The following is an 18,987-nucleotide window of genomic DNA, read 5'->3' as shown; positions in this document are numbered from 1 at the left end:
TTAATATACCTGTCCTCATACAATTATTGGAGTACATTCGTGATGAATTTATGCTTTTGTACAAAAAAAAAAGTTCAGGTTACTTTTGAACTTTTGGCATGACGGTGATGCGTATGAAGATATATTGTTAGTAAAGTATGAAGTTAAATTTTAGGGGTCTTTTCCTCATGAATTAGTTTTCAAGGATTCAACAGACTGTAACGTCACTTCAGTTTTAAGTAAAAAACATTTGTCCAAAAGAAACACTAGTCTAACAGTCCTCAGTACTATCAGTGCATAGGGCAATTTTTGTATAATTTAAATACTGTCCATTAGAAGATGTTTGTTTAATGAAACTGTGCTGTTAGGGCGCTTCAACTCAGCTCAGACCTCTTTTAAATCGCCTCTGAAAACTTATTTTCATAATTATTTTATATTTATATATCTATTAAATTGTATAACCTAGTTTGTAATATGTTTCTATGTGTCTATGTCTATATGTAGGTTGGTACATGTATGCATGTAATACATATTTAATACATATGTTTGTGTTATGACTGAATTTGTATAACTTACTGTTTTCAGTTTTCTTATTTCCTAAAGCACTTCTCTATCTTTGATGAAAAAACTTCATTATTTATTCTGAAACACTCTTAACAGAGGTTTGTAACATGCTGTGGTTTGCATCCTGTTGAATTAAATCATAAATTCCTGTTGAAATAAATATTACGAAACAAAGACGGAGACGCACACCACATTGTAAGTTACTATGCGTATATCTTAACAACAGCCAATTTTATGATACAGTACTGAAAGATAAGCAGTCAAGTGTCATAGAGAGAAGTTTGACAGCAAGTGAAAGGCAGTTTTAATGGTGGAACTAGCTAGACTACACATGGCAATGTTAAATCCCATTCAGCCTGATGAGAGTGACTCCCAGCAGCACTGAGCTCAGTGGGGGGTTGTAAACATTTACACTAAGAGCCTGTCCAGTGCACATGGTTGGTGCTTGCCAGCCACCTCGGTATCGAATGTTGTGTTGCATATTTTGTCATTCAGGCCTGTCCCGAAATTGTAGGAATCACACCATCAATTTATGAAGGAGCCATCCAAATGTGACAACAGGCTTATGCTAAATGGAGAAAATAGAGCTAAACATTGTTAAAACACCCCTAGACCCACATGGTAGGGAGTGCTCGGCGGAGAGCTGCTATGCTCCCCGCTGTGAACTGGGAAAGTGATGTTGGTGGGCTTCCTTCTCCATGAGGGCCGCATCGTTCTTGGGCCCCGATTTGAAGCCTTTTTGAAGTCTGTTTCCTGCAGCAGCGTGCCAACATTAATGTTTCCACAAAAGCGAAAATGCTAAATCAAATGAATACACTATACTGTGCTATTCCATGTTGACTCCTGAATCCCCTAGAACATTTTAAAAGCATCATTAAAAAGCTGTGTACTATATACATCCTAAAAGTCAGTGTATTTTATTTCATAATAACAAGCTATAATAAAATAGTTTCTCATTAGTTAATAGAGAAATCCCAGCAGGCAAGTTAGTCTTGGTGAAAATTTGCAATTGTCTACTGGTATAAGTTTTTGTATATGAACCAGGAAAACATTTACACCCCCAATAAACATTATAAGGGCGAGTCCACTCATCATGTACATCTCTTGGCATCACATATATTTCCCAAAATATGGAACAACAATAATTGACCATCATAAAAACAGCAGAATATGTTTGGGATCAATCCTTTATTGTTTCAAAACTCTATCTTTTACAATACAGTCATTTATTGTTACATGTGTGATTTGATGGGTAATGTACAATGTCTTCTGATAATGAAACACAGTCACAAAGTATTCCTTTCTACATATCAATAATCTATGATAGTGAGAAGTTTGTGCTGATATATTTACTTAGTTCTGACAGCTCAATTAACTTCCCTTTTCAAATCAACAAAAAGCATTGTTTTTGAAAGTGCATTTCAAGGATTGCAAAGACGACTGTTTCCATCAGTCAGCCATAATGTACATTTCAGTATTGACAGAGGGCCACACTGCTTTGTGAGTAACAAACAGCATTAACTACATTTCCAACTACAACATTTATCTGGATAAGTAAATCAAAGAAAATATATCAATATGCATGCCATGAACATTCCTCCATAAACATTTATAATAAATGTATATTTTTATTTAATTATGTTGATAATGACACAGTATTTTCCACAAAAGGACAAATGCTGATAATGAGAACTAATATTTAACATCCAAATTTTGTTCAATTGTACATACAGGTCAAATGGCATGATGCCAGTGTATAGGGCAATGCCCTAATAAAGTTAATAGCATTTGGTCCACAATAATAAATCTGGGTTTAAAAGAAAATAAAAATGTGGTAGCAGGTGGGATTTTGAACTGAAACTCAAAATAGCATGATGACTATCTTATTTCTTTCCATTTTTAAGGTCTTTTTGATTTTCAAGTTATGAATTATGATGTGAAGTTCCTGTTCAAAAATTAAGCAATATAAATACATTTTAGCTCATTACTTGGCTATTATACTTTTCTGTTCCATGGAACAGCTTTCACTCTGTAGAACTTGGTTCCTAAAGGAACCTTGAACCTGTTCTGGGCCTAGTGACAGAAAAGAGACAGAAAGCTTTGTAAGACAGGAAGAAGCATCAAACCATGTATACATGAATATAAGAGCATTACTGACATTGATAAAGTCAACACATCAAAAAAATACATTGTCACTAAAAAATGAAAACGAGATTTTCAGACCACACATCATTTATGTCAGTATATTTGTTATCAAATATTCATTAAAAACATATTAAAAAACACTTTTAGTGAATTTAGTACCTTTTTTGCCTGGCAATATTCCTTTTCCATCACCTTTCCAAGTACCCACGGCCGTCTTGAGGTCCCTGATGCTAAACAATAAAACAAATCGACTTGTTAAACAAATACTCATTGAACACTCAGTAACCACAAATTAATGATTGTGTGTGTGTGTGTGTAACAATGTTTATAAAGCAAGTTATAGCAAAAATAAAGCATAAACCCCCAGTTTTTGAGAACACATGTACATACAGTAGACAGTATCATTGTTGTAAATCCATTAATGCCTGACATATGAAATCTATCACTGATAAATATTAATTTTATTAGTAAATCAAAAAACAAATGCCAACACTTCACTCCTCATCATGGTCACAAAAGGTCTGGGCGTAGCTGACCTGGTTTGAGGTCCAGTGCAGTGAGAGACTCTGAGTGAAGGAAGTAGAGGGTGGGACCAACTGTGAACAGCACGTAGTTGTCATGCCTTTCATCCAGGATGATTAGAACCAAATCGCCTACCTGGAAACTGAAGCATAAAAAGATGGACAAAAAGATAAAAGGGATTATGACAGAGTTCTGCAAACTGCTAACAAAAAAAGACAACACATTAATGATAATTATACAATAATGTGTATAATTACGCTGACTGTAATGGTGGTCAGAGTTTTAGCTAAAAACTAAAAATCACATCAGCAAGTGCATGTTAAGAGTCCATGTGTTATCTTTTTATTCACTTACTCTCTGATGGAGATTTTGTCTGAATGCCGTGACGACACAGACGACATGCTCTGAGACATCTACAAAGAAAAGGATTAGGGCAATGTTACACGTTACACTGAAGGGTTAGCAATATTGGCTATATATGACCTCTAACATTTGTCTTATTGGGCATTTGCTAGAAATGGGCTTAGTAATTAGTATTAGCACTTTTACCCCATTTACAGCATCATACTCTAATCTAACTTCATTTTTAACCTCCAATGTGATTAATGAAATGTCAGGGCTGATTTAAATAATTTTTCAACCCAAAAAAGTATATTTTAACACTTATATTAGTATCCATGTATTTGTTTCAAGCTATTTCACTAAAATTCCTTCCTCTACACATTCTAATGACACTAAAAAATCATTTTTCTTCACTGAGCTCTTTGGCCTCCTGGGTCAGGATTTTAATCTTTGATGCTACTGCCACCTAGTGGAGCAGGTGTTGCATAGCCCATGGAGATGATAAATAACTGACCAGTCTTTGACTGAGGCGCTTGTTTTCTTCTTCCTTCATGTGTAAAGTCTGAAACATATATTAGATTGATTAAACAGATAGAGACATCCAGAAACATAGCGTCTTGTGCTCTAAAATGTAATGTGATAGATACAGTACAGTCTATTTACCCTCTCAAGTAAGAGTATCCGCTGTTTCTCCTCTGACATCAGGATGTTATCACTACAAGAAAGAAAACATCAGATTATTTGATATATGTCAGCTGAAAAATGTCACTAAAACTGTATTTATTATGTAGTAAATGAAAACTTAATTGGCTCTCATTTTTAGTCTCGTAACTACTTAATAGTTCTCAATCTTCATTGTAATAAATGAAAAACTTACACTGCCTGATCCTAGCCTGCCTTCCTTCCCCTGTCAAATGTCCTTTCTGTCCATCCATTTTACACAATGGTCTTTTGCAATCCTTCTTCAAAATGCCGAGACCTCTTTCTGTCAGTGGCTGGCAACCAATTTCATCTCATCATAACAAAAGGCTCTATAAAAGGTGTATAAATGCAGCCACTTCCAGATCTCCTGTAGGTTTGCTATAGGTATACTATATATGTAACAAATGTTCAAAGAATATTAATTACCATAATACTGTGATCAATAAAGGAAAAGAAATATAAAAATTATCTTTGAAAGTACAGCAATCTAAATAATATTAGGAAATAGCATAAGGTAATAGTTGTGACTTGTAAATGCCTCAGTGAAATGTACTAGTTTCTGTTTGATCTTTGCAAACCTCTGAATGAACAGAGTATGTCCAAGTAATATTTCCAAATTAGTCTTCACTGCTGGTAGGTCAAGCAAATTGACAGATTAGAGAATGGCAGCATATTATGAGGAAACTACACTGCGCTGTATGTTGTAATTCAGTGGCATTCACCTTTGATTGTATAAGACATACAATACGTTTACACTCACTACAGTCACCTGGTTATTGTCAACTTTCTGCAGTAACCTGATCTCCTTAACGTCACGTAAACAAGATACACAGTTTCCTCTGTCAGGTTAAGAGAAAAAATTAAACCTGGTTCACCAGAGCTACACTGCTGCTGAAGTAACCTGATTTCTTGACCATGTATACAATATGTATCTACAGATTTCTGAAGGGTTGTGCACTGCATAGAAATGAAAAGAAACTGTATGTATTTGCTTCCCGGTCAGCTTGCTCTCATTGGCTATTGCAGGTTTCTGCTCAATATTCCATCGCTGTTCCTTTGAAAACAACAGGATTTCAATTCGTTAATATCAAATAATGTTTGATATTTAGGATTTGAAATCGGGGAGACTCTGATCCAGTCTGTAACATTACGATTATGTGTGCAAACCCCTCACACTACAGGGCCCATTTGGGCAGATAATCTGTTCAGACCAGCCTTGAATCAGGAACACCCCCGCAATTGTCGGCAGAAGCGAATCGGACCCAAAATCTGCCTTATTATCCTCTAAAGAGAAGCCAGCTTTTTGTTTCAGTCTTGGTTCAAAAATAAGGTGTAGCCAAATGTATTTCAACACAGGCCTTACTCAGGTTAACACAATGCCTGCAAATGTGTTACCTTAACCTGATTTCTTCCCAGTAGCCTGGTTCCTTGAGTGCATGTAAACATGGAACTGTAAACTATCTATCAAGTGAGATCACTACAATATATCTCAAACCATTAACAAGGCAATGTTTATTGGAGAGAGGGTGCTTACTGGACTGTCACCATGCTGGCTTCCACCGCTGAATCAACATGTTCGTCATCTCGAATAGCTGCCACAGAGGCCAGTCTGTCACTTTCAGCCATGGACTCAGAGGAAAAAGCTCCAGCAACAGGCAGAGCTCTGGCTGCTGCTGCTGCTGCTCCAGCTTCTGTGACCTCCTGAGCTGAGGGGTTAGGAGTGAAGAAGGCAGAGGAGACCAGTGCAGTGCTGCGCAGGCGGTTAAGCTCTTCTTCCAAGTGTTTCTTCTCCTGCATGACACTAGCTCGGTCCTCGGAGAGTGTCTCTATCAGGCCTGCAATAAGTTACGATAAATAAGAAAAACTGACAGGCACAACATGCCAATCTATTACATGAAACCTCAAAGAATGGATATTCTGAAAATTGCAGTAATTTTACATTACCGTCTTGTGTTATGTCAATCCCTTTTATTTTACATAAAAAGAGCCCTAAGTATGTACAGCACTCACCCTTGTCCTTTTCCTGCTGTTGGGTAACTTTCCGCAACTTCTCTGTGAGCTCACTGATGATCTGCTCCTTCTTCAGCTTCTCTCGGGTTAGAACAGTGTTGAAATTAGTCTAGAGAAACAAAAAGAAAATACAATTTAGAGATTTAATAAGCTTCACAGCCATTTTGATCACTACCGAGACTTTATACCAAAGAAGAAATTATTTCAGAGGATGAAGCTCTAACAATGCAGATCAGTCATGGTAGTTACAGTTGTTCGATTTTTTGTATTGTTGCATATCTGATCTTTTCAGCATTTATTATACCCAGGAACAAAAAAAAATTGAAATGTAATTATGCGGGCTCAACTTTTCAAATAATAAAGTACAGCTTAATTATGTAATATTTTGGGCAAAAGAAAAGTCTTACCAGCTTAAACTATGAAGGGCAGTTTAACAGAGAGAGGTCCAACATCTCCATAACAGAGATTCAGAGAAATCTTTGTAATCAATGCATGACAAAATACAAAACTTATGGCAAGTGAGCAGTTTGTGAAGAGTAAATAAATCTTTCTGCTACCCCTTGGGTACAGACTAAGATTAGTGCCATCACAGACAAAACAATGAATTAAAGACTGATCTGTTGATGTGTAAGGCTTAACTTGAAATTTAATGCAACTGGCTGAGCGAGACAGTGTCAATAACTATTAAAGATTAAAGGTTTCCCAAAGTACTGCTATATTGGATTTGTATTACAACATAAAATGCCACTATGTTTAAAGCTGACTAGTGCTTAAGTTGGCAGTGCTTAAATGTAGTTAGGAAAGCATTCACACTGCACTACATACACTCAGTTGCCAGTTTATTAGGTACACCTGGCTAAAACTAATGCAGCCTAATACAACTTGTACTTTCATGAAGTTAGAGAGGTGTTGATTGTCATAGTCATGTTGGGAGGCTGTAGTTTATGCTCAATTGTATTACATTATACTAAAAAGGTGTTGGTGAAAGTGATGGATGATAAATGGGACAAAATATTAGTATTACTACCTCTAAGTGTTGCAGAGCTAAGTGGATCTTGATGCAATTACTGTCGCACATCAAATTGTGAACAAAGCCAATAGCAGTATCTGATGTGCCATGTATAAATTGTGGCAACGGTCTATTGTAAATTGTCTTGCAATGAAATTAAATAAAATGTTTAGTTACCACTACACTTCAACATCACGAGAGACAGTACTTTTCCGGCCTACAGCCCAACATACAAACCTGCTGCTCTGCGATTAGTGATGTCTTGAGGTTCTGTATCTCCTCATTCTTCTTCTTCTCCAGGAGCTCCATCTGGGACTGCAGGGACGCCCTCTCCTGCTGCAGACGCTCCTGTAGTGCCGAATCTAGGGACAGAGGTGCTCCGGCATCTGCACACCCCTCGGCGTGCAGCGGCAACACTTCATCGCTGAAAGGCACAAAATAAAACTTTCATTCTGGCAAAGCAATTTTGTAATCTGGACATGCAAGCATACACAGAGACAGAATAGTTAACAGTTCATTAGTAGTACAAGATATTGTTTACTTATTTAACCCCAGATTTCATTTTAGTGTGTCATTTTCAATGTAAGCAGATTAAATTTGCATAAACTGTTCACTACAGTCAGGTTTTGTAACTTCAAAAACATAAAAACCAAAGCTAGATTTCCATACGTGGTGTGTCTGTCATTGTGATCAAACATTTACCTTTTTGAGGATTGTCTCTCAAGAAGCTCATTCTCAAGTTGTCTAATTTTGTCAAGCAGTCTCTTCTCCATCTCCTCCTTCTGCTGCTCTAACTCTTTAAAGGCATCTGGTGATGCAACCTTAGAGACCTCTTCTTGTCTGTCCTGCTCTAGTTTTTTGGAGAGCAGGTCATTTTCTGCCTGCAAATTGCTGATAACAGTCCTCAACTCTTGCTCCAGTTCTTTGAAACTCCTGAACTGCTCTTCTTTTTCTTCACTTCGAGCAGCCACTTGCTGGTCTAATTCCTGCTGAAGTTTCTGTTGCTGCTCAACATGGTTCCTATCAGCATCCTGGGCCTTCTGCTGCAGGGAGGAGAGCTCGTTGCGCAACAAAACTGTCTCCTCCTCGTGTCTGTCCACCAGCTCTGAGATGCAGTGGTCCTTCTCAATCCTCATGAGAGTCCTCAGCTCTGCTAGGTCCACTTCATACTCCTCGTTTTTTACCTGAAGCTGTTTTTTGACATCTTCCAGCTCTTCGCTAAGGACTTTAGTGTCAGCCTCCACCTGTGTCTTCACAGCCTCCGTCTGCTGCATCTTGGCCTCCTCAAATAAGAGCCTCATCTCCTCTGTCTCTGACTCTTTGAGGGCTAGCTCCACCTCTAGTTTGCAGCGCAATTCTGCCAGTTCAGTAATACGAGCCTCCAAGTCCTTAACTTGGTTGTCCATCTCTCTAAGCGCAGTGGCATGGTGATCAGCCGCCTCACTTAACTTTGCACTATTTTCAGCAGCCAGATGTTCCAGAGCCTCCTGGTTATCCTTGGTAACTGTCTCCAGTTCTGCCTTGTGTTCCTTCTTCATTCTGTCCTCCAGCTCCTTTAAGTGGGCCTGCTCGACAACTTCCAACTCCTGCCGGATCTTCTGCTGGCTACGATCAATCTCAAAGTGCAGATTCTTAAGCTGGCTGGTCAGAGAGTCTCTTGAAGCTGAGAGCGTCTTGATCTCTTCAGTTTGATCACTGATCATCTGCTCCAGGTTTTTGATCCTATCTGTCTGGTTATTGTCTGTTTCAACCCATCGTTCTTTCTCATTCTCGAGCTGAGTAAGTTCTTTCTCTTTGCGCTCCATAAGCCCCTCCAGCTCCAGCATTGCACGCTGGACATCTCTGACAATATTCTGGTTTACTTGATTTTCCTCTGTTAGTGTCTGAACCTGCTTTTCAAGCTCTTGCCGAAGGCAGAGAAGCTCACTTTGATGCTGCTCCTTCAATTCCAATTTGTGGGTCTGGCAGATGTTGTCCACAATGTTGCGCATCTCTGTGGTCATATTCCTCAAGACAAAGCCAAAATCATGTTGTTCTTTTAATACCAGGCCTCTTAAATGACAGAGGTCATCCTTTACACTTCTTAAGTTGGAATGGGACTCCTCTGCAGCTGATCGGTACCTCTCAATAACTTGTTTGAGGACAGTGATCCTTGAGTTCTCCCTCTCTAGTGTTGTGGTATCCTGCATTCGCTTGTTGTCAATGGCATTGATCACCGAAGAGTACAGCGACTCCACCATCATTTCAGGGCTAATAGGGTCACTGATGGGGTTCGGAGAGATCAAGTTCTCTTCAATCACAAACTCGTTAACAGCAGACATGAAGTCAGATTCAGGGCTCTCTGCTAGAGAATCTAAGTCAAGGGAGCCCTGCTGCAGGACTGGATCCATGTTCGGATGGCCAATGGTTTCGAAGTCAAATGTTTGTGCATCTATGCTGTCTGGTGACAAGTCCTCTAGTGGAGCTGGGACAGGAACATGTAGGGGCTGGCAGCTGGGTCCCTGAAGGCTAAGAGAGGAAGGGGTTTTGGAGGACATTGGTGTTGTGGGCCCAGGTATGCTTTCAGACTGTGGGGTAAACAGACTTGATCTCTGACTATAGGACGCCTGCAAAGACAGAACAGATGAAGGGAAATAAATAAATAATTGAGAAAAGCGAGAGCAAAATTGTACTATGTATTAAAAAAACATTTTGGATTTCATACTGCGTGTAAGAACTACGTATAAGAACCATTTTTGAACCAGCCTATCAAAATGTCTACTTACTAAATAACACAAATAAAAGGTTGTTAATGAAGCTGTGATTACCCTTTGCTCACTTAGCAGGTCAGTAATAGTTCGAGACATCTCATCCACACTCTGTGCAGCTTGGACCAGCTGGTGAAGCGTCTCCACATGCCGATTTAAGGGCTCGAAGTCACACATTGTGGGAACCCTGCAGAACAGAATATTAGTACTAAAAGAAAAGTTTTTGAACATTCTGTCCCTGATTGTAACAGTTTGGTGCAGAGATCTGCAAGTTAGTGTTACAATGGCTGGGTTTCAGGTCACAGGATCAGGCTCCAAACAATCAATAAAACGTAATAACTGAATTAAGAACTTTAACATCAACTTACAAAACAGCCTGTATATCATATGTATAGTTTCCAACACAGTCCCAGGTCTTCCTCACATACCTACATACCCAGTATGATTTCACAAACTAGGATCTCACAAAATATTAGTGTTCATCTTTGCACATTGGCTTGACTGATTATCTACTCGTTTTTTTTAAGACTCAGTATAAAGAAAGGCAGAAATTAGAAATGTCTAATAAAAGATTTTAAAGTTAGCTGGATAACTGTGCTGTGTTAAACCTTGCGCCCTTCAAAACCTCGATCAGGATTATTATTTGATAACACAATCAAAAGTCTTTCAAGTTGTTGTCTGTTCTGTTGATTGTATTTGATTATTCGATTTGAATAAATGTTCCAAACTTCCAAATGTATGTTTTAATTGGCCATGTATTGGGACAATTCTGGTAGTGTCACACAACTGACTAGATTTTACATAAACCATTTAAACTGCGGACAGTGACTTACATAAGGAACGGCTGCACCTCTACAGGACAACAAGATTTTAAGTACTGCAGGTCCTCGACGGAGATGTCTGGAAGTTCATCATCAAACCTTCTGGGCTTTCGTGTCTATAAACAACAATAAACAGAGCAAAAGATGAGACCTCTGAAAACACAGTGGAAATAATATAAATGATAATACCAAGTTGGTCAAAATGGTCTTAAATTTTAACTTACACAAAATGATGTTGGAGGCCATGAATCAAGTCCTCTAAACAAGCGATTTCTGAGGAATGATTTCCCTGAAAGTAAATAAGTAAATAGATGAAAATTCAGATCTTGGTTGGAAAACCATATTGTGCACAACAACTCAAATCAGCTGAGTTTTCAAAAGACACTTACTAAAGAGTTTCCCAAAGGATTCCCTTTTGAACTTCTCCGCCTCGTATAGTAGTTTCCCATCCTTCACAAGTGCATAAGCCCACTGAAAGGATTAATAGTACAGATTTTACAACAGCAAAGTAATAACTGTGCTTCTGACAATGTCCACTTTCAGGACTTGCATTCCTTAGCATGGTTTTTAATGTTGCCGCTATAAGGAGATTTTCTATTCTGACTTTAAATGTCAAAAAAGGAGATTGTTCAGTTTCATTGCTGTTCAAAACTGTACAATCAATGTCTTATTATCCCTTTGATAAAAACAAAAAAAAGGAGGTCAGGCACTCAGGAGGAAACTGTTTAAGACATTGTTAAAGAAAAATAGAAAGGGAAACCAAAGAAATGCAACAGAAGCAGCTTTCTGTTGTATCAACTACAGTGAAAAAAATAAATCAGCTCAATAAAAGCAAGTATGAGCAAAATCAATTCCATTATTAGCTTGCAACAATTTCCCACTGTGTATTTAGACAAAGCAACACAAAGAGGAAAGACAGCAGTCATTATCAGTTGGAGCGTATTATACACGCAGAAGCCCTGGGCAAAGATTCAAAGAGCTGATAAAGTTTTAGCCTTACGCTTATGAAATGAGGGCAGCAACCAATAGCTCAACTACTGAACCACACAGTGATACACTCCTAGTCCTTCATGAGCCTGCTAAATAGGATGTCCCACATGAAAGGGCATCAAGGCCTGTTCCATTTCCAGGAAGATACAGGGCCGCAATGCCAATGAAAAGCAAGTAGTCCCCCATAACATAACAATGAAAAAAAAAGCTTAAAATGAACTTAATTGTCAAGCACCAGTAAACAACATAATAGGCTTGTTCTCTCTAGAGTGGCAAAATCAGAGAACAACTGCCCAATTAGAGCTGAATATGTAAATTATGTGCTTAGTGCTAAACACGCCCGAAAGCTACAGATTCAGTGAGGCACCTCTTTGTATCACTATGTCTGAACGCAAAATTACTGTCCAATAATGGCATTTAGCACTGACCTCTCTGTAGTGGCGCATGAACATTTTCCTCCTGACAACTTCCACCACTGCCAAGCAGTACATCTGGGGCACCGTGCTGAGGGCCTCCACCACCCTCACTCTTTCCATTAGCTCTGTCAGAAGTCTGAGCAGAGCCTGAAGTTTCTCGCCATCCTGGTCTGCATGAAGCATCACGTAGCAGCACCATCTAATGCAAAATCATTAGCACTGTTAAAGTTGCAACATGATTTGATGACTTTGGAATTATTAAAACCAGTAAGCCTAGATTCAAAAGAACAAGCCAAAAGCGATATGTGAAGAAAGTAGTGAGTTATAAAACAAGTAGAACAATAAATATTGGGGAAGAAGTGGTTTTCAGTTTTACTTGAGTCGGACTTGAAGGTTGTTTGCAAGTTCTTGTTTGGCAGTGGTGCACTTCTTTTTGATGTCCAGCAGCTTCCTGTGGTTGTTGAGCATGATCATCAGCTGGTTGGTGTGACTCAGACACAAGTCAGGCAGAACAGATGTGTCTTTCAGGTTTTCAGCCCGCTTCTGATTGGCCAAAAATCCCTGCAAGAGACAACATGTTAGCACAATTCTTAAAAAATAGAAAGAGAGTAGATAGAGAAAATCATTTAATGGTGTTTATCTCTTACTTGACATACCTGAGCAAGTTCTTTCTGTTCATTCACCAACTTCTTACAGCTTGCAATCATTTGGTCTAGAGCATACAACCTGTCCTCAAGCCCCTTGATGGCTTTCATGTTTTGATTATCTAGCTTGGCAATTGTGTCACGACAATCTGCCAGGAAGGGCTGAATGATCCGTGGGTCAAGCTAAAAGAAACAACATTTCACTTAATACTTTTTTCCACCACATATTTAGAACTCTATTTTGACATGTCTAGTTATACATCTGTGACTCACCCTATTGATGGAGTCAAAGCATTTCCTCACAACTGATTCCACATCATTGGGTCTGTCTTGCACGTTGATCCAGTCTAATAGTGTGACATTGAAGGAGGACGGGTTGGCAAACTCTGGAGTGTCGTCATCATCTAATAGCGCAGCTCTCAGCCCACCACTGTCAGTCATTTCACTTGTTTCTTGGTCTCCAGTTGGCTCACATGTGGCTGTCCCCGAAGCAGGGAAGGATGCTGATAACTTGGAGGGCCTCTGTGCGTCAGTAGGGCGGAGCACAGAGTCAGTGGATTTTTCTTCTTCCGTCTCATCTGAATCCTTTCCTGGAGTTGAGCTGGACTTCTCCATGCTCTCTCTGTAACTGTGTCTTGTCAAACATTCCAGCAGAGGTATCCTGGCCATAACAGAAACTGCTGTACCTAACCTGCAATCATAACAAAACATGCATTAAGACATCAAGTTCATCAAGCTCATTTCCTATTAGCAAAATGATATCACCACTTGCATTTATTTACTCTTATTTCAGTTACTGAATTAAGCTAAGATTGTGATTAAATCATTTCAAATACTTACTGTCAGAAAAGGCAATATGCAGATATTAATTACTAATAAGCATGCAGCACTTTGTATTTCAAGTTAAAAACTAACAAAATATCATGTTCTGTGAGCCAACACTTACTTTGTAAGTTTAACCTTAATTTCTTCCAAGTCACGTTGATAATTTATGTATGCAGTGTCAAATTTCATGAGCAATTTCTGATAAGAGAGAGTGCAGTCGTCCAGATTAGCCATAATAGCAGCCCAGCCTTGGTGTTGAAGGTGTTCATCATGAACCAAACGTTCACAGAAAGAGCTAAGTTTATTGGCAACTTCAAACATTTCCTGGAGAAGCAAAAAATGAACAATGTCAGGACAAGTTAAACGCATTCCATAGTTAATGGATTAGTTACAATGATTTTATATTGTACTTAAAAATATACACATTATTAAAAAAAAGTTAAACTCTAAAAGGTAGTGCACAATGACAGGGAAACATTCAACAGCAATTTCTTAGGCCAAAGATTCCCCAATGAAAGGCAGCTTTGAAAAAAGGATAACTACCAGAGCAAGTTGTGTTCGTGAGGCAACAGTGTGAAAGACAGCTGGCATCAGCAGAGACTCCTCCACCTTAACCTGAATCTCACTCTCAATCGAGAAGGTGGTTTTGGGGATCGTTGGATCCCGGTCACACAAGATCATCTCTTTGTTGAACAGGAATATGGGGTTGGTTTCCTGAAGATCAACAGTAAGACACCAGTAATCAGAAAATCACATATGCAACATGTATTCCTTCAGGGCAAAAAAAAGCACACAAAACTTGTATAAACTTACAGTGCCAGCACTGTAGCTGCAGACACGTCTCTCTGCAGCCATACATTCCCCTCCATTGACAACAAGGACTTGATGTTGAATTGCAATCTTATATTTGGCTTGGATGGCATGTTTAAGCTCCAGTACACTGAGACAAAGGAAGAATTTATTTAGGTCACAATAGCAAAGATGTACAGACCACTATTTCTGACTAATAATGGTAAAATGCCAGTATCTTACGTTTGGACAGCAAGATCAGTGTCAAATGTCAATGTGCTGCCATTGTTGACCTGGAACACATACAACTTCATGTTGAATCTCCCAGAGTTCCTCTCGCTTCTCTATCTTGCTCATTTAGTCTTTCAAGGCCACCCTGCAAAAAAACACAAACATGAACATAAGATAGCTGATAGTCTCAGTTTTTACATTTTAGTTTTCCTTACCATTAAATGAGTTCTGGTGAGAGGTGATGCTGCCACTTACTCAAACCACAATGCCATAAAGCTACTTGACTAATACTGTGCCTATGTAAGGCGATTTCTTGCTACAACATAGAGTGTTATTATGTGTATTGATATTATAACTATGGTCCATTTATATCATGAGCTTTAACAAAAGGCCAACATGTCATCCCTTCCACCTGAACTTGAAAGGCCCTTGCACTTTATTGTCTACAGAATAACAACCTTGTTAGCTGAGTCACCATGCCGTTGGTTACTGGCTACTGTCAAGTGTTTAATATGTAAGAAGTCACCTAATATGTTGGTCTATGTAAGACAAAGTCAAACTTACAAAGCTGCCATTTGTTGGTAGGAGACTGACGAGCCAGAAGGCTACACGGATGAAGTACCAAGTTAAAAGATACTACATAATAGAGTTAGCGCAAACTAAAGGATAACTGTCTTAGCGACAATATAAAACACCTTACCAGCTAAGTTGCTATCACAGACTATGTGAACGGCGGTTCGCTAATTACCGTTAATAACTGTTTGCACGTCTGCGGGCCTGCTATCATTCAGGGTTACGAGAGTACAAATGTTTATGTTTGCTGTTTTTAGGACTGAGAACACTGACACCTAACAGTTGCTATTAACTTCAAGGTCTCCAGTTAGTCATGGTTACAGTGCCAAAGAAGGGGCCAGCAGCAGCTGCTAGCAAGCTTGCTAGTCAATAATAACCCGCTGACTGCGCTAACTGGCTATTAGCTAACACAGCTGTCAGGCTAGCGCAGGATAGCTATTTCTAACGTCGATGAATTTGACAAATGTAATAAGATTGGCCAAAATATACAGCATCACCTGCCTGGACTTATATTGGTATAAGGATTACATTACACATTGAATTAATTAAATAAATGGTTTCGTTGGTCTTACCTCACTTTGCTCGCATCTCCCTGTTCTTGGTCTCCACCTCGCCTAGGCGAGTTGGCTAGCTAACAAGCTAGCAACTAAGCTAGCTAGCTAACCTGTTTTAGCTTGGCATACATAGAGCTAGCTTAGCAAGCCACTTAGCTAACGTTAGCTGGACTAAACTAGACTAGAATAACTGACAACCATGGTTAGTTGCGCAGATTAACCATGTTGCTGTAAAAAATCTAATTTGGAAAACCCCAGCCGAGATGCTGTAACACACGGACAAAACCACCAGTTGTTTATCTCAGGTAGCTAACTACGCTAACACCCTCTCAGTAGCTCTGTCTGTTTTGTTGTTGTCATCTGCTGATGTGCGGTCCGTAAACGATCCGATCAGCAGCGATCCAACTGCACGCTAGATTAACACAGTTGTTTTGCAAGATAGGTTAGTTTACTACTTTTATATATACATTTTAAAGTTAAGTGTTGAACCTTTTATGCTGAATTTATATTCTTATGCAGTTAACAAAATGTATCATTTAAGTAGGCAACATCAAAGATACAAACTATAGTAATTTAGCTAACTCTAAATGGTCATGTCAGACTACATATGTCTAATTTGATCAAGATTACATTTGAAAGTAGCTAGCTGGCATAAAGGAAATATTAAGCTTTTTCTTGTCTGCTTTATTCACTGCCTCCATAAAGGCTACATTCAAACATTATTTTTGATTTTTATTTATTTATTTAATAAATATTCAGTTATTTATTTACTTATTCTTTTGGCTTTCCATAATACTTCTTTCAGTATGTAATCAAGTCTTTTTTTTTTACCAGTCTTTCAAAAAATAAATAAATAAATATATATATATATATATATATATATATATATTTTATACTTTTATTCTTTATCATTTTTTTGTGTTGTCCACATTACCAATACACCTACTGGCATCAATAAAGAACATTAACAAATAAAGATGTGTAACCCACTGAATAGGTTCAGAAGATTCGGTTCTTACATCAGTGTCAAATTTCCCATCAGTATATGCGTTCGTCACTGTACTTTTCCAGGTGTATTCTGGGAAAATAACAGAAAAAACGCTGTCGAGTGTTTTGCTGCAACATGAGAAGGGGTGTGGTTAATGTAAGGCTGCAGTGTGTGGATGATCCTATTTTGCTGCAGCGAGGAGGTAGTTTGCGACTTATTGCCAGCTCTAAACTACAACTTTTCATCGTTTTATATATTCTTTATTTGGGCATAATTTTCGTGGTTTAAGACATGAAAGAAAAAGGTAATTACGCTCTAAAAAAAATCCGAAATAAATAACTAAAATCGCCCGTGCAAAAGTTGCAGCAACTGATTTTGATTTGCTTTGGTTAAGTGGGTGATCTGAAAAACCAAATAGGAAGTGACTCATACAAGGGATTAATACAACCGAAATCCCTGACAACGAGCCAAACAATCAATCAATACAGTTCTATCCTTAAGTGTTTTTCCTTTATTATTACGGAGTTCAATCAATGTGCACGGGTTGCTGTCATTCATCACACTTTTGCAACCCAACCTTGAATGCTTTTTAGAAAGACCAAATACCAGTTGCTGCCAAGTAGATAAATAAATAAATGCCTAAGTCTCTAAACGTCTAAGTCATAAATGAAAGTAGTACAATCATTAATGTTATTACTCCCTAATGTCTACTGTGCTAAATTGAATGTATGCTTGTGGGGAATGATGAGGTCAGATTCTTATCCCAAATATAATCTCGGTACATAATGTACATCATGTATTCAAATAAACAAATCTATCCCACATGAGTTGGCTTATTAAAATTATGCCTAGTTACACCATAACTGTCAGAGATGAATAACTTTTTATTGATTGATTGAAAATGTAATTGGCACAGCCATGGGGCAATCAAACTGCATGATAATTCTGGTTACTATTTTGTTTGTTTATTAATTTAGGTGAACTGACCCTTTAATCCTTGTAATGTTTCATAATCCAAACTCCCCCTAGAGGTCACTGTATCACAATAATTTACTTCACCCAGATACATCAAATGGGTGTTTCCTTTTTCTTTCTCTCCTTATTATCTCTCACATCACCACGTATCACTTCAGTCAAGATTTGTGGAACAAAAAGTCTCAGATTTTCTACCTACCAACAGTGATCTCTTGTACAGTACACAAAGTCACTGTACAAGAGGTCACTGCAGCCCTTAGAAAATGTCCACTCTTGTGTTGTAATTTTGAGCAATAGTGTAAATAGGAAGAAGTTCTTTAACCAAAGGATCAGGGTTTAAATCCCTGCCATTATGCTGTTCTCTAACACTCCTATTGAGTGGTGCAAATGAAGAAATAATAAAAAAAATATAAACGGTAAAAACTGAGCTTGGACACTTGATGAAAGTGACAAAATACCAAAACGACTATAAGGCATTGTAATTATGCCAAGTGTGGATATATTTCATATATTACATGTAAAGGGGCTATGCATGAATAAAGACAGTATATACTCCATTGGTTGCAAGGAATGTACGGTACGTTATCCTACATTATGATGTTACTTATGTTTGTCAGTTAGAGCCCACTGAGGTCTGACTCTCTTTTAAACCTCTTACAAAACTCTAATAACAGAATTCCAAATCACCAACATAAGTAATTCATCATTTTCTGTCGTTGACTCCTGAAACCAGCTCAAAAATCATCTTTATAAGCAATTCTCATAAATTAGATAAGTCATGACATATCAAGTTATCCTTTAACAGAGCACTGGGGTTACAACAACTTTATTGTTTTCCACCTGCTTGTCCATTAATCAAACATGTCTTGTGTGGCCAAGCATTGTTCAAACCTACAGAACTTCATTTTAAATTCTGGTCTCAAGATCTCAAGATTTCCAAAGGGAACGGTTTTTACGAAGCATTGCAAGGAATATTCTGAAATCTGTATGTGAAACTGTGGTAGTATGGAAATGCTTTTGTAAATTTGTTGCTAATAAATTTGTATTTTTTATGTGCTGTTTTGGGTAAAGAACTCCTTGCTTTTGTTATAGAGTTTGGGGGTGCTAATAAGCATTATAACAAAATCAGTGCATCTTATGAACTAAGACATAACATTGTTA

The 18,987-nt window shown here is 38.2% G+C and overlaps 1 protein-coding gene across 3 annotated transcripts; it reads right to left on the bottom strand.

The window, feature by feature from the left end:
* Nucleotides 1-1,716: 1,716 nt before the first annotated feature.
* rb1cc1 (RB1-inducible coiled-coil 1) lies at nt 1,717-14,839 on the bottom strand. Of its 3 annotated transcripts, none has more exons than XM_070919041.1 (22): nt 14,749-14,839; nt 14,530-14,656; nt 14,260-14,430; nt 13,838-14,040; nt 13,165-13,582; nt 12,904-13,074; nt 12,624-12,808; nt 12,260-12,446; nt 11,231-11,312; nt 11,066-11,130; nt 10,854-10,957; nt 10,081-10,207; nt 7,976-9,879; nt 7,511-7,697; nt 6,265-6,373; nt 5,789-6,089; nt 4,216-4,267; nt 4,067-4,114; nt 3,565-3,623; nt 3,225-3,352; nt 2,848-2,918; nt 1,717-2,616 (listed from the first exon to the last, which is right to left on the bottom strand). In XM_070919041.1, the coding sequence occupies exons 1-22, from the start codon at nt 14,817-14,819 to the stop codon at nt 2,539-2,541; spliced, it is 4,848 nt and encodes a 1,615-aa protein (XP_070775142.1). In that variant the 5' UTR covers nt 14,820-14,839; the 3' UTR covers nt 1,717-2,538. The 3 variants fall into 3 exon arrangements, with proteins under 3 accessions (XP_070775142.1, XP_070775144.1, XP_070775143.1); XM_070919043.1 differs by having other exon boundaries at nt 3,216-3,352; nt 7,511-7,674; nt 7,989-9,879; XM_070919042.1 differs by having other exon boundaries at nt 7,511-7,674; nt 7,989-9,879.
* Nucleotides 14,840-18,987: the final 4,148 nt, after the last annotated feature.

This window comes from Enoplosus armatus, chromosome 14 (genome assembly GCF_043641665.1).
Source record: "Enoplosus armatus isolate fEnoArm2 chromosome 14, fEnoArm2.hap1, whole genome shotgun sequence".
In the NCBI taxonomy this organism is placed as follows: domain Eukaryota; kingdom Metazoa; phylum Chordata; class Actinopteri; order Centrarchiformes; family Enoplosidae; genus Enoplosus; species Enoplosus armatus.
This window is presented reverse-complemented; position numbering and strand designations above follow the sequence as displayed.